This window comes from Chanodichthys erythropterus, chromosome 11 (genome assembly GCF_024489055.1).
Source record: "Chanodichthys erythropterus isolate Z2021 chromosome 11, ASM2448905v1, whole genome shotgun sequence".
NCBI lineage: Eukaryota > Metazoa > Chordata > Actinopteri > Cypriniformes > Xenocyprididae > Chanodichthys > Chanodichthys erythropterus.
Genome location: NC_090231.1, coordinates 13413624 through 13430329, shown reverse-complemented (window position 1 = coordinate 13430329; position 16706 = coordinate 13413624). Strand labels below are relative to the sequence as shown.

At 36.9% G+C, this 16706-nt stretch overlaps 1 protein-coding gene across 1 annotated transcript in view; it reads right to left on the bottom strand.

Moving 5' to 3' along the window:
* Nucleotides 1–16706, bottom strand: part of dnah2 (dynein, axonemal, heavy chain 2) — a 189757-nt gene that overhangs the window by 33043 nt on the left and 140008 nt on the right. Inside the window, exons 45-58 of the mRNA XM_067400458.1 lie at nt 15815–15952; nt 15574–15732; nt 13833–13985; nt 13155–13246; nt 12351–12549; nt 11240–11464; nt 11040–11144; nt 9547–9735; nt 8001–8086; nt 7795–7925; nt 6418–6567; nt 5240–5407; nt 3779–3939; nt 3530–3669 (exon numbers count right to left, since the gene is read on the bottom strand). Coding sequence (XP_067256559.1) covers nt 3530–3669; nt 3779–3939; nt 5240–5407; nt 6418–6567; nt 7795–7925; nt 8001–8086; nt 9547–9735; nt 11040–11144; nt 11240–11464; nt 12351–12549; nt 13155–13246; nt 13833–13985; nt 15574–15732; nt 15815–15952 — 2096 coding nt within the window. The remainder of the gene's footprint in view (nt 1–3529; nt 3670–3778; nt 3940–5239; nt 5408–6417; nt 6568–7794; nt 7926–8000; nt 8087–9546; nt 9736–11039; nt 11145–11239; nt 11465–12350; nt 12550–13154; nt 13247–13832; nt 13986–15573; nt 15733–15814; nt 15953–16706) is intronic.

The window sequence follows — 16706 nt, the reverse complement described above, 5'->3', positions numbered from 1 at the left end:
AAAGAGATTGTACATGGAGGGCAGAGCTTTGTCTTCCTGATGTGTGTGAAATGACAGTGGCAGAGAGGTTTACTCCTGTCGTTTCCTCTAATTTCACACAGTTGTATCTCTCATCCACTTTGAACTCGCATACTGAGTCATCGGTTGATTCATAAGCTGCTATATTGTGTGATGGTCTGTTTTGTTGAAACGTATTTTGGCATACACTGTGAATCAAACCTTCAGAGAGAGATCTTAAGCCATAAGAAGCCACAGGATGGATCTCAATGTTAGCATGGTAATCAAGGCTGACTCACTATTTGAGCATGTTAGATTATAAGCAGTAATTGTGCATGTGTGCTGTATTACATTCACGCACATGGGATTTTACGGAGACACTGAATGCTGAAGTGGTGACAGGTTGCAGTCATGCTTTTGCATGTGATATCTATAGTACGTAACGAGCACAGTATGCATTAGCCTGCCACAGTATGAGAGATAGTGATTGCCTTTCCATATCCATCTCCATTTAGGTTCATTATTAATATTGTCAGCACATTGCTTAAAGGGATAGTTCACCCAAAAATGAAAATTCTGTCATTACTTACTTACCCTCATGTTGTTCCAAACCCGTTAGACCTTTGTTCATCTTCAGAACACAAATGAAGATCTTTTTGATTAAATCTGAGAGCTTTCTGTCCCTCCATAGAAAGCTACACAACTGGCACTTTGATGCTTCAAAAAGTTCATAAAGGATCATAAAACTAATTCATATGAATTGAGTGGTTTAGTCCAAATTTTCTGAAGAGACACGATCGCTTTATATGATGAATAGATTGAATTTAGGCTTTCAGTCATATATAAGCTTTCATCAACTCACACATCAGTTGTACAAACCCGATTACAAAAAAGTTGGGAAACAAATTGTGAATAAAAAAGGAATGCAATAATTTACAAATCTCAAACTTATATTTTATTCACAATAGAATATAGATAACATATCAAATGTTGAAAGTGAGACATTTTGAAATGTCATGCCAAATACTGGGTCATTTTGGATTTCATGAGAGCAACACATTCCAAAAAAAGTTTGGACAGGTAGTAATAAGAGGCCGGAAAAGTTAAATGTACATACAAGGAACAGCTGGAGGACCAATTTGCAACTTATTAGGTCAATTGGCAACATGATTGGATATAAAAAGAGCCTCTCAGAGTGGCAGTGTCTCTCAGAAGTCAAGATGGGCTGAGGATCACCAATTCCCCCAATGCTGCGGCAAAAAATAGTGGAGCAATATCAGAAAGGAGAAAAATTGGAAAGATTTTGAAGTTATCATCTACAGTGCATAATATCATCCACAGATTCAGAGAATCTGGAACAATCTCTGTGCGTAAGGGTCAAGGCCGGAAAAGCATACTGGATGCCCGTGATCTTCAGGCCCTTAGAAGGCACTGCATCACATACAGGAATGCTACTGTAATGGAAATCACAACATGGGCTCAGGAATACTTCCAGAATAACATTGTCGTTAAACACAATCCACCGTGCCATTCACCGTTGCCGGCTAAAACTCTATAGGTCAAAAAAGAAGCCATATCTAAACATGATCCAGAAGTGCAGACATTTTCTCTGGGCCAAGGCTCATTTAAAATGGACTGTGGCAAAGTGGAAAACTGTTCTGTGGTCAGACAAATCAAAATTTGAAGTTCTTTTTGGAAAACTGGGATGCCATGTCATCCGGACTAAAGAGGACAAGGACAACCCAAGTTGTTATCAGCACTCAGTTCAGAAGCCTGCATCTCTGATGGTATGGGGTTGCATGAGTGCGTGTGGCATGGGCAGCTTACACATCTGGAAAGGCACCATCAATGCTGAAAGGTATATCCAAGTTCTAGAACAACATATGCTCCCATCCAGACGTCATCTCTTTCAGGGAAGACCTTGCATTTTCCAACATGACAATGCCAGACCACATACTGCATCAATTACAACATCATGGCTGCGTAGAAGAAGGATCCGGGTACTGAAATGGCCAACCTGCAGTCTAGATCTTTCACCCATAGAAAACATTTGGCACATCATAAAGAGGAAGATGCGACAAAGAAGACCTAAGACAGTTGAGCAACTAGAAGCCTGTATTAGACAAGAATGGGACAACATAACTATTCCTAAACTTGAGCAACTTGTTTCCTCAGTCCCCAGATGTTTGCAGACTGTTATAAAAAGAAGAGGGGATGCCACACAGTGGTAAACATGGCCTTGTCCCAACTTTTTTGAGATGTGTTGATGCCATGAAATTTAAAATCAACTTATTTTTCCCTTAAAATTATAAATTTTCTCAGTTTAAACATTTGATATGTCATCTATGTTGTATTCTGAATAAAATATTGAAATTTGAAACTTCCACATCATTGCATTCTGTTTTTATTCACAATTTGTACAGTGTCCCAATTTTTTTGGAATCGGGTTTGTAGTAAATGGAGGCTCAAGCATATTTCCTTGATGTGCGAGAACCAATGAGGATCATTCTTGTGTTTTATGCAGCACGTTTGAGCTTCTGTGCAAACAGGGGGTCACAGGCGGTGCGTAAAATCATTGCGCCAACTGCACCTATGGTACGGCAGCTAAGTTCCTTGATTTTTACACCAGAATGAGAGTATAGTTCCTAACCATATCGGACTAGAACATTGCAACTTTTCATTTTCCGTTGGTCTTAATACATGATGTAACTACAAAATAGTCAAGTTTTAAATAGGAAAAATATTGAAACTCTTTGGTCATTTTTGAGCGAGATGCTAACGGTCTAATCAGATTCAATGAACTATGCTAAGCTATGCTAAAAGTGGTACCTCCAGACCTGAAGATCGGCTGAATGGATTCAAAAATGGTAAAACTCAACTATTTAACTCTAGGGGAGTTGGAAAATGAGCCTATTTTCAAAAAAAGTGGAGTGTTCCTTTAATGTCAATACTAGTAATAATTATATTATTATAATTATTATTATTATTATATTGATTTTGAAAAAAAAAAAAAAAAAAACAGAAGCTGACCACGTCTAAGTTAATGAAATTATTAAATGGATTTAATTTAACAATTTCATTAACTTAGACGTGGTCAGCTTCTGTTTTTTTTTTTTTTTTTTATCAAAATAAATATAATAATAATAATAATAATAATAATTAAAATAATATAATTATTGTATAAAAAAATTGTTTTTATTTTTGAAAATATTTTTACTTATTATTTAAATTCTAAAAATTAAACAAATTGAGAGAACAACAAGAAATGTATTACTATTAAATCTTTACTGTAAAATAAATAAAAAATGACTACTAATAATAATATTTTTTAATATTTATGCAGCAAATTATTCTGTATGCAAATCACATGGAAAAATCACATCAAAGTTGTCATTTAATAAATGAAATCGACATTTTACTTGTTGTTATTTTACCTTATTTTCATTGTTTTGCCCCATTTCTCACTGCATGCAGCTTTGCTGTTTTTTGTCATGCAAATAAAACACACTAAAATGATATTGACAGAGTGCACCTGAATGGATCTCCTACAGGGCTCATGCACAGCACGATGTGCAGGTTGTTTCTGACGCGCTCTATCAGGTAGTTAAACATGGCGTCTGGTGTCTCCAGGATATTGTCCTTCCTGGCTGAGTCTGATAGAGCGTTCTGGATCTACACAAACAAAACATGTTGAAAATCTGCTCTCATGTCACTAAGACATCATTAAACACCAGCCTACAGTCACAAGCATTAAAAATGTATATGAACAAAACACACACACCTCATCGAGCTCGTCTGCTTTATAGAGATTGGGCACCTCCCCTGAGCTCAGGATGTTGTTAATGTCTTCAAGGAAGGACTCGTCCACGATCTGTGTGTCATTAAACAGGAACACAGTGGGCTTGTTTTCCACTCCTGTCAGCCGATAGAGCTTTTTAATATCTGTATGGGGAGAAGAAATATGTCAAACATTCTATTAAGGCCACACTAAACTGTGTCGTGAACAATACAGGCTACAATGTGCATAAAATAATAGATCCTTTGGTCCTGAGCTCTGGGGCAAGAGGCATTATTGTTCAGCATTTGGAAACATTTACCACAACTTGCCACAGGACAAAATAACAAAGCCTTTGGTATATATTAAAAGAGCTTTATATCTGAGATCTGAAATTAAAAAAATAACTCAACCAAATGCCTTACATTAGTTGGTCTTGAAATACAATTTAACAAGCCTGAATGTTCAGATAATACTGTAAAGGACCAGCAAAACAGGTTTAGATGCTGGTTTGCTGGTGTCTCCAACAGGCTACTTAACTAACTTAACCAACATTTCCTTGGTCAAGTAGCTGGACTGAAAAAAGAGACAAACTAGCTCAATTATCAGAGGCTTCTGGTTTTATTATTTGTTCCCGTAGGTCAACTTGAAGAGTTGTTGGTGCTAAAAAACACCAATATCATGGTTCGATTTTCAGCAATGATACATAAAGACAAGATGCAGTATTGGGGAAAGTTACTTTTAAAAGTAAAGCATTAAAATATTGAGTTACTCCCTAAATAAAGTAACTAATTTTGTTACTTAGCTACTTTTTATGGAAAGTAATGCATTACGTTATGTTAGTAATTGTGTAACTTTTTCTCACCTGGGCTTGCTTGTTTGTTTTTTAACTACAAAAAAAAAAAAAAAATCAACAAAAGTTCTATTTTTGGCAAATGTAAAGACCCATTCAAACCAAAAGGTGAAATGAATAAGCCTCAGGCTGAAAAAAATGCAAATTTATGCCTGTAGAGTAGAGGGTGCAACTCAAACAAACGTTTCAGCTGTGCTGCCATTCTGGACTGCAGAAAAAATAGGACGCAGGAGAAGAAAGTTCAACACTCTTACTTTAGCAATAAAAACAAAAATGTGATGCTTATCAAAAGTCATTTTTGCTTATAAGTATAGTTGAATTGGATGATCAAAAATCAGCAGCCAAGACTTTGGTTAATAAAGTGAGATTAAATACATAAAGTATATTAATTATTGCAGGTTTAAATAACATTCTAATTTTGTTGTAAATTTAAAAGTAATGTGGTACTTTACTAGTTACTTGAAAAGTAATCTGATTATGTAACTCATGTTACTTGTAATGTGTTACCTTCAACACTGACATTATGTACACCTTTAATGCACTGTAATTTGCTTTGGATAAAATCATCTGCTAAATCAATACATTTAAATGAGTAAATTGTGTGTAGAACTCACCCTCTCTGAACTCTTGATTGCGGTATTGTTTGGTGACTTCCACCTGGAAGACCGTAAACTTACAGATGTAGGCAGCCAATCTTGTTAAACTCTGTCTACCTGAGCCACCGATACCAACCAGCAACATGTTCCCCCGGAGCTGACTGATCACACGCACCAAACGCGTTACTGAGGGGTCAGAGAGAGGGAGCTGTTTCCATCATTAGAATCATAACAGTGCATTTACTCGCATGATTCGTGTGTGGCATTTGGTCAATGAAACATTTACAAAAACAAAATATAAAACATTAAAATGCACACACACACACACACACACACACACACACACACACACACACACACACACACACACACACACACACACACACACACACACACACACACACACACACACACACACACACACACACACACACACACACACACACACACACTTCCAGCAGGAGGCCAAACAAACAACTGATCACAAAGGAAACTAATTGGCACAAAACCACAATTAGTTATGAACGTGTACGCATATAAACATACACGTTATACTTGCTAATTTCGTAATCAATCAGCTACGCACAGCAGCGTGTCATTGAACTGAGTGTTTGTGACGTGTGAGACGCATTCACAGAGCTGAATGTGAGACCGCTTTAATGTCACAGTGTGGTGTGTGCGTGACAGGATGCATATAAAGCATTCTTATATGCTTCCTTGACAGTAAATGCCTTCATGCGGCTGAGTGACATATAGGCTGTGGAACCGGCCGCCTAATTATTCTCCCTTCTGAGGGTTTTGTGGGAATAAGAAGGGTAATTATTCATGCTCGTGGGGGATCTCAGGGCTGAAGTTCATGTGATTTTGAAGCAAGTTATTTTTGTGTGAGTACTGAATGAGAACGGAGGAGATTGGTCACTGAATTATGGGGCTCAAAAGTGTACACTGAATCAATGCTATTGTGACGTGGATGTAACCATATGATGAGAGCTGTATAATAACTGTTTCATGAATATCGATGATTCCAAAAGAACAGAGCAAGTGGAATATTTTTTCACATCATTCAATTGCACCTTGATAATTTAATTAAACAAAAGCAAATTTGCTTAAATGCACAATGGTGATAGATCATGTAGTTGATCCAGAGATTTAACCACTAAGCTAAACTACTCTATTCACTCTGACCATGCTCTCACCGTGCTCTATAGCATCTCTGAAGAGCACCAGGCTCATGGGCACCACGCCAGGTGTGAGGTTATAGTCCTCCAGCTGGTTCTCCATATGAACTTTTAGAGCTTTAAAGTCCAAAAGGTCCTCATACACGTGTGGCTCCCTCAGGAAGTCACCTACAATAACAACACACATACAAAGTTAATATACTGTATATGTAGGGCTAGGAGGAATTTCATTCTTTAAAAATGTAATTAATGATCAATTCATTAATAAAAAAATAAAAATGAAGATAAAAACATAAATGCATTTATGAATTGTAAAATAAATATGACTATTGGTGAACTTTAGTAATAACTGGACATCAGTGATTTAATATCTTTTACATTTATCAGCCAGTTAAGTTGCTAGTCACTGATCAGCTGAATTGACAGTTGATTATGTGGAAAACAACAAATAAATTTTCAGATGAAATATATATTTTTTTAAATGTCTATTTATTTCTATATATACATTTCCATTTCAATTTGTAAAGATTTCCATTTCAAATGCTGTTCTTTTAAACCTTCTATTCATAAAAAATGTATCATTGTTTCCACAAAACAGTAAAATAGTAAGCAGTACAACGTTTTTCAAAACCGATAATTAATAATCAGAAATGTTTCTTTAGCAGCAAACCAGCATATTAGAATGATTTCTGAAGAATCATGTGATACTGGAGACTGGAGCAGGATTTTTTTTTTTTTTTAAGTAGCTAAAAGTTATTTTAATAATAATATTTCTAATAATTTCTAATAACATTTCATAATATTGCTGTGTTTTTTATCAAAATAAATGCGACCTTGGTGACAAAAAGACTTCTTTCAAAAACATCAAAAAAATCTTACTGACCCCAAACTACTAAACAGAAGTTTAATTAAAAAATCTGTCCCACTTTATATTAAGTGGCCTTAACTACTATGTACTTGCATCAAAAAATGTACAATGTACTTATTGGGTTCATACTGAATTGCAAAACACTTTTGCTGCTATTGAGGTGGGATACGGGTAAGGTTAGGGAAAGCGTTGGTGGTATGGGTAGGTTTAAGGGTAGGGGTAAGGTGTAAGGGATGGGTCAACAGTGTAATTATAAATGTAATTACAGAAATTAATTACAGATGTAATTACATGCAGGTGTTTATAAAATATAAATACAATGTAAAAATATGTATGTACACAATAAGTGCATTGTATCAAATTATAAATTTAAATGTAAGTACATAGTAGTTAAGGCCACTTAATATAAAGTGGGACCAAAAAATCTTTAGGTCATCCAACCAATAAAACAAGAATTTACATTGTGTGTGTGTGTGTGTGTGTGTGTGTGTGTGTGTGTGTGTGTGTGTGTGTGTGTGTGTGTGTACCAAACAGAGGGGGCTGTTTGTTGGGGCAGATGGTGTGATAGGGGACATCAAAATGAGAAGCCAGTTTTTCTGACAAAAGGCCCACAAATGTCTCCATGTCTGCATGATCCACCAATCGATCAGAGAAGACCCTGAAACACAAACACAATTTTCTTTTCTCCTTCTAAAAGCTGTTTCTGTATGTGCAAGCCTGTGCCTGTTTGTACCTGAAGCACTCATGAATCCAGAGGCGAGTGATGCTCTGTTTGGTGTCATGGAAGTCTTTGTGTGCTCGCAATAAACCCTGGAACACCTGCATTAGAGGAAACATTGAAATTGCACACAAAGCCTTCAGTCTAATTTCTTGTTAGGTATAAAAAATAGATTTAAGCTTAGAGAAATATGCACTTTTTGAAAAGTGTGAGCATATATGTGTCTCGGATTAACCCTCTGGAGTCTGAGGCTGATTTGGGGCCTGGAGAAGTTTTGACATGCCCTGACATTTGTGCTTTTTTCAGTTGTTCATAAACATATTAATGACAAAGGTGTCATTACACTGTATTCAGCACAAACTAAGCTACCATAATATGTGAGGAACATGTATGCACATGTTTGTGTTTTTGAAGGAATAATGTTTATGCGTGGTTATTGAAAAAACAAAAAATGAAGTCACTGAAATAAGGCCAAAATATATATATATATATTATCTCTGTGTTTACAAGACTTCTGGGTATTTGAGGTTGTAGGCTAGAGTTTTTGCTTCAAAATTATGTAAAAATTATAATGCCTACTTGTTCATATAAAACAATATATTGATTTAGTTTTTGTAAGACACTTTTTGTCAAGAAACACAGTATGCGTGGAGGCGTGAATCATCATGAATAATAGCTCATTTACACCTGAGAAGACAAAAGAATCGCATAAAGAACCTCTAATGGTGCTGCATATTAATGAGGCCTTTCAGTCAGGTAGGCTGTGAAAAAAACCTCTGTAATCATGTCTCAGCTCAATTTAAAATAATGGTATTCTATTCTATTCGTTAAAATATAACGTATTTCTATGATGCAAACATTCTGAATATAGGTTTTTAGTTTAAAAGCATTCACATTTGGAGAAATATTGATGGATTCTCATATGCTTATGTCAATTTTCTATACAGAGGAGTTATATTTATTCTATATTCATTGTTATCACTATGAGAGCTGGTGTTTTCAATTCATACTTGCAGCCGGAGGGCACTCTGTGCACCTTTATTCCACAAATTATTCTAAAGAAGAAGAGGATATTTAAGGAATGGTGTTTTCAATTCATACTTGCAGCCGGAGGGCGCTCTCTGTGCACATCTTTTTCTCTAGTCCACAAATTATTCTATAGAAGAAGAAGAACCAGGAACTAACTGCATGTCTTCCAGAGCTCGCTAACCATGGCTTTAACATCCAGATAAACACTTTTCAAGACAATAAATACACGATTGAGATGATGTATGCATGTATTGCCTCTGAATTTGCCTCTGAATAGCGCTGGCTCCGTGGGCGTGGCCGCATTAGCAGATAATGAGCTAAATCAAGGATTTCTGACATGTGTCTATTTTCATACAGATTACATAAACACAGAATTTTTGTTTTCGATTTGACTTACACGATTTAAAACCTGACATTTCAACGTTTTTTTAGACATAAGTCAAATTTTTTTTGTGATTAGTATTCACTAAGTTATAGTTCATTTTCTGAGAACTATCAGAGACAATCACATGTGATGCATGATGTTAAATACCTTGGAGATGTCTCTGAGGTTAAAGAGATAATGTATTTTTGCGGGCGTGGGTAAGAAGCGGGTGGTGATGGCGTGGTAGAGCTCTAGGGTGGCCTGAGTCAGAACCCCCCCGATAGGCTTCACCTCCTCCTCAAACTCCTGCAGCTTCTGGCTGATCATAGTGCCATAAATGCGCTTTATCTGAGACTCCTGGGAAAAACAGAAGAGGAAAGGGAATTACAGGGGTGGAAAAAAACAGAAAATAAGACAAAAGAAGAAAGGTGATTGGTTAGTTTGATGCACAGAAATAGAGCAACGTAAAAAACACATTTATATTAGCAAGAAAAGAGAGTGTTTTGCTTTTTGAGGTTTAGATGTTACTGCATATATCACTGCATCAGGTTCAAATGGGTGGGGGGCAAAATTTTCAGTTAATGACTCAAATTTCAGTCTTTACACACAGCAGCTATCATATGACTTCATAAGATTTGGAATATAGCAGACAAGATATTTGGACCACTTTTATGCTGCTTTTATGATTCTTTTGCAGTGCTTTTATGTGCTTTTTTGGAGCTTGACAGTCACAATCATCATGCTCTCATCCCTCATGAATCTCATTTTGTGTTCAACAGAACAAAGAAAGAACTACATGCTGGTAAGTAATTGATGACACATTTCATTTTTGGGTGAACTATTCCTTTAATATTGCTTCAACAAAAAAGTATCCCTTTTATGTATTAATTTATTCTTTGGATATATTAAAAGCCACTTTCTATAATGAAATGTTTAATGCATTTTTGCAGCAAAATATTTTCATAATTTAACAAAACTGAAAGAATGTATGCCATTTTCTTTCTTTTTTCCAATAAAACTGTTGGCATTATTTGGAAAGAGTGGCATTAAACTGAAAAAAAAAAAAAAAAACTTCACTCCTAATATTGTTGGCTCCTTTATGATACATTGCAAATGTTTTTCCTCATTTCTGAGTGGCTTCAAGCTAGTTTAAAACTGGAGGGGGTGACAAAAACAATAACCACTGGTTTAATCCAAAAATACCATTTGTACATATGCGTTTACTGCACAGTTTATTACTGTATTGAAATTCCTATGACCTTTTTTTCTTATGCATATTTTCCCCCACAACTGCAATAAAGTTCATCCTAAACCACTTAATTCAGAGACTCCATTCAAACTTTTCCAGATTATATCAGCTTTATGTGTGCTATCTCATAAGGTACAAATAAAGTTTGCATATATCGCTTTGACTAACATTGTTTTCAATATCTAATCAACAGCGATAAGGTCATCATTATATCTTAATACTAAATTCTGATTAGTCTTATCTTGAATTTATGTGCATAAATTTGATTGCTCTTTATTTTTTTTGTTATATAAATATCAATATAGCTGCCATTACACTACACAGATGGCGTCGTTACATGCTGAGTGACAATAAGAAAAAGCATCACAGTCATATTTCCATCAATTTATATCTAGAGTCAATCTCTACTCACTGTAGGGAATGTCATGTTGATGAGATTAAAGCGGCTCTGTAGGCGTCCTGATATGTGAGTCCTCCCTCCACCAGGGGGCCCCATAGCAGCCAGCAGGAAAATGTCCTTTAAGATCATGGCAAAGTAAGAGACATGCATTTACACGCACATCTAAAACATACTCAAATGACAACTGGTAAAAAGCACACACACAGTCTTACCTTGATATACTTGAGAGTCTGTTTCTGGCGGTCGTACCAGAAGCCGTAGTCGATCCAGAGGCGGAGCAGCTCCAGAGGGGGCTGGGAGCCAAAGTCGTCCATGGCGGGCATGTTGAGATCATCCAGGAAAACAACCATCCTCTTCCCTCCCACTGGAACGTAGACACCTTTAATCCTCTTCTCCACCCGAGACTCGATGATCTCCTGCACATTATTAGAGCTAGTCTGAGAGAAAGATGGTAAGATGGTTACTAAGATGGGAACTGACGATTTGGAGATTAGTGGAAAACTCTATAATAACAAATTTATTTAGCAAGGATGTATTATTTGATCAAAAGTCACAGTAAATACATTTATAAATGTTGGAAAAAAAGATGTCTCTTTATCTTTTTTTCTGTTGACTTCTGCCACTGATAACAGCTGCAACGAACACTCAGCATAATTTCAAAAACATCACATTCCACATTCTATTTAACACAAATGAACGAAATTACTCTGCAAGTCAGCAGCTTCCTTTGTAACAGATACATCCGCAATGTGAGATGTTTGAAAAAGTGGTGGGGACAATATCAACCCAGGCAAAATTGGACAGCACAATATCGACCCAGGTAAAAAATGGTAGGGACAATATTGGCCAGGCAAAAAGCAGTAAGGACAGTATGAGCCCAGGAAAAAAGTGTTGGGGACAATATTGACAGAGGGAAAAAGTGGTAGGGACAATATCGGCCCAGGTAAAAAGCGGTGGGGACAATATCAGCCCAGGCAAAAAGTGGTAAGGTCAGTATCAGCCCAGACAAAAAGTGTGTGTGTGTGTGTGTGTGTGTTGGGGGGGTGCAATATCGGCATGTCCCACACTCAAATTATGCCTTTGTTAAAAAACTACTTCAAGATATATTCTCTGAAGGCAAGTCTTTTGCATTTTTACTTCTCAAGTAACATCTAATCTTTTCTTGAAGACGTTTAGATATTTTTTACTGAAAACAAAGCATAATACTGATTACAGTAAATGTTTGTTTCGTTAGATCAAGTTTGTGGTTTTAAAAAAACTTTTAATGCTTCTGTTAAGATCACAATTTACCATATTACTAATACTAAAAGTGATTCTCATCACCTGTGAGGACAAGTTGACAGTGAGTGTTGCCCATGTGACTGAGTCCAGGCTCTGCAGAACACTCTGAGCCACTGAAGTCTTTCCCGTCCCCACTGGACCCGTCAGGAGTACAGGCTGTTGAGCGGACACCAGAGCCTTGACCAGGTAATGATAGCGCACCGTGTCCACTGTGGGGACCATGATCTTATAGAATGGAGCACTGCAGAGAGACAGATGATAATTAAAAAGAAGCCAGCAAGAAAGTTGAAAAGTGGGGCGGCTAAGTATGAGACATGCTTTAAAAAGAGGACAAAAAATGAAGAGAAAAAGTAGAATACGGAGTGAGAGAGAGAGAGAAACAGCAAAAAGGGGTGGGAGGAAATAGAGTTGAGGGAGCAGAATGAATGAGAATACCGAGGAGAAAGAGGAGGTGAAAAGTCCTGATTGAAAGACTGAAAATTGAAAGATGTAGCGAGACATTTCAAATGAACAGAGGGATAAAAAAAGAGTCAGGTAAGAAAAAAAAAAGAACCGCAGTATGGAAAAATGGACAGCCGACAAAGAGGGAGCAAAGAGAGCCAAGAGGACAAAGGACAATGAAGGGGAAAGAGTTGGACTGACATGACAAATGAGAGCAGGGGAGAGAAGAGAGAGATGAAGAAGGATGAAAAAGAACAGAAATATGAATAGACGGGGAATTCATAAGTCTGGGAGGGAGCCAGGCGAGAGGCCTTTGACTGAGCCCGCAGGCGGCTGGCAGAGACCCCTGAATAGGGGGAGGATGGGGCGCACACACACACACACACACACACACACACATCTCACTTGGAGGTGTAGCGCCAGCCTTTGGGCAGCTTGTCCTCAAATGACGCCCACGTTCTGTTCTTGGTGTCCACGTAGTACTCGTAGATGGTGTCCTGAGGTTTAATACAAGGTGATTATTTTTCCAGTAATATATTTGTTTCTGTAGGCAGAAAGGCTTAAACGTTTGTTCTAGATGCACAGCATCAGCACTTTTCATGTAAAATTAGCATGTCTGAGCATCTGCATGCATACATTTACATTTATTACATATACATGTTATCTATTTCATACTGTATGAACACTACATCACATTTAGTTTCAAGATAAAACAAGCATCCTTTAAGTACAATAAATAAACAAATAAATAAATGGACCAGTGGAAGCCAATTGGTAAGGTCGTTAATTTGACATTCTATTTGGTAACATCAATAGCACCAAAATTACACACTTCATCTTTGGCCCTGTCCCAAATGGCACACTTCATATGCACGTACGGTCTTGTGGACTTACAATGGCTGCCACGCATGATTGTGAAGTCCACAAGATTGTAGGTGTAGGGCATACCATTTGACATTTTAGATTTCCGAAGGGTGCCCATGAGTTCTCCCTTTGCGGTTGTTATGCACCCTCGTTACGTCACGAAAGTGTGGACTCGTAGAAAGGCTGTGAGTGTCATTTAGGACAGGGCCCGCTGTATACCTTGTTAGGGAAAGTTCCCTCTATTTCCCGTAGGAAGTTGTCAATCTTCTTGCGTCCATCCTCATCTACTGACGCGCACACAGACCATATAAGACTGAAGATGAACCAGAGCTCCACCATACGGCCAAAGTTTTCAGAGTCCGCTGGGTTCACCTGACCAGCCAGAGAGAATGACAGTCTTGATCAGCTCAACTGAACAAATACCAAGCTAAATATGTTTAAAGGTACACTATGTAACTTTTTTTGTTCAAAATTAACAAATTTTAAATAAATCAATACGTCATCAATCATTCTTCCAAAAAGTGTTTTTGTCTTGTCCTGATTTACTATAATAAGCCTATTATAAGTGTTTATTAAAAATGCAGAACAGAGGAGAATGTGCTGGCAAAAAGAAAATGGAGAGTAAGGCATTTTATTGAACAGATAAACTGTCATATGTAGCCCTCTAACAGAGTTCATTGTAAAGCATTATATATTGTGAAGGGTCATATTCTTCCGCACAGTCATGCAGAGCTGAAGCACAACCAAAACAATGTTCTTTCGCAAAATGCATGCAGTTTTGTTTTTTAACTGCTAGAGGGCTAAAAGGTGCATAGTGTACCTTTAAATTAATGCTTTGATTAAGGCATACACTGACACAAGACATGAGAATAGTAAGATCAGGGGCCAGTTGCAAAAACTGTTAAGACTAGTCATCAACTTTTATGCAACTGGCCCCTGAAATCAAAAGAACCAGTAAAAATGAGCGAGGGTTTAAATTGTTTAACCGTAGCAATAATGCCCAGATATAAACAAAACAGATTTTGTTTTTTTGTTTTTTTAAACGAAAGTATCTATGGTATTAAATCACCCTCATGATGTTGCCAACCTAAATGAACTTACTTTCTTACATGGAACACAAAGGAGAAATTTCATATGAAAGTGGTCATATGATACTATTTTAAAATTTCATTATTTTGTTTACTGGATAGAATAGAATAGGTTAACATGCTTTAATGTAAAAAAAAAAACAAAAAAAAAAACATTATTTTTCACATACTGTACATTGTACTGGCTTGACATTAACTTTTTTGCTGACCAGTCACTGTGGCTAGTGGTTTTCCAAAGATACTAACCATTCAGTGCCACAATTTTGACATCAATACTGTGGGGAAAAAACAGCTATATAGATATTTTTAATATTATCTCATAATTTGGCAGTGGGTGTATTAGGCTGCTGTCACTTTAAGACACTTCAAGAGCGAGAAAGCGCAGCTGGTGTCGTGTATCTATTCTGCGGTAGATGAGTATTGGAAGCATTTCAGATATTTAGTATTGATATGTATCGATAAATCGCTATTTTTGACAACACTAAATTGCACTTAGTTTATTATTTCAGATGCCTTTTTTAAGACTACAATTGAAAAATGCATATATTATATATAAAATTCAACCCGCCAAAGTGGCTAGTAGGAGTGAAATCCTGCTGAAATCCATCTGCATTTGGCGGGTTGGTGGGTTTTAATGTCAAGCCCTGATTATATCATTACCTCTATTTTCAGTCTCTCTGAAACGTGCTGATTTCTACACAGCCCCTTCTTCCGAAAAGCCCAGAGTGCTCGGATTGGCCAACAGACCCAGTGCGCTGTGATTGGCCAAATGCCTCAAGTGTGTATTGGAAATGTAATGCCCCTTTACCATAATCACGAGCTTTAGCTTTAGCATGTGTTATCATGTAACAATGAGGTGAAAGTGTTCTGACCCCGTTCAATGGAGTGGCCAGTGTCTCATAGAGTCTACACAGCGACGCCACTCCATTCAGTTCAGTGATGGTCACCAGCTCCTTACAGTGAGTCTTCTTGAAAGTGAGGGTCTTGTCTATATAGCGATCAAAAAGCTGCCTGAGATGACCCATTTCAACCTGAGAGCAAAAGAGAAGAGATGAAGCACTTTGCCAAATGTTTAATACTATAGATACTTGAGCTAAACATTGTGTCCCAAACCTTCTGCCGTTTTTCCATCCAGGACTGAACATAAGGCTTCCAGCTCAAATCAGCATAGTCATTGTAAACCATACCACAGCGAGACACTGTAGCAGGGGACGCCACAGCTAGATCCTCCACTTCAAACAATAATGAGACCTGCAAGACACACTCTCATTAATGGTTAAAACCCAAACAAATAAGCACAGAACTGTCACTTTGCTGAAGGGTGAATCTCACAAAACCTGTCAAGAGCATTAGAGCATCCTATTTCACTCAAAAACAAAATAAATAAATAAGAAATTAAATTTCCCATACAGAAAACAGAGTCTATTTTAGGGCCATTAAGAATTTCTGTATTGTGACATTTATTTTTCATGACAATTAAGTATACAATAAATAAATAAATATCATTGCTATGATTAAAAACATAATCTTATATAAAATCCTTATGTAATAAATTTTTTTATTTAGTACTGTCCTGCCTAAGATATTTTACATAAAAAATGTTTACATATGGTCCACAAGACAAAAAAAAAAATAGCTGAATTTATAAAAACGACCCGCACAAAATTTCTGAACGCTTGATTCTTAATACTGTGTGGTTACCTGGATGATCTAAGACCGTTTTTTGATGGTTGTTCATGAGTCTCTTGTTTGTCCTGAGCAGTTAAACTGCCCAGTATTCTTCAGAAAAATCCTCCAGATCCTGCATATTCTTCAGTTTTCCAGCATCTTTTGCATATTTGAACCCTTTCCAGCAGTGACTGAATGACTTTGAGATCCATCTTTTCACACTGAGGACAATCGAGAGACTTAAACACAACTATTAAAAAGATTTAAAACATTCACTGATGCTCCAGAAGGAAACTCGATGCATTAAGAGTCAGGGGTGTAAACTTTTGAACAGGAT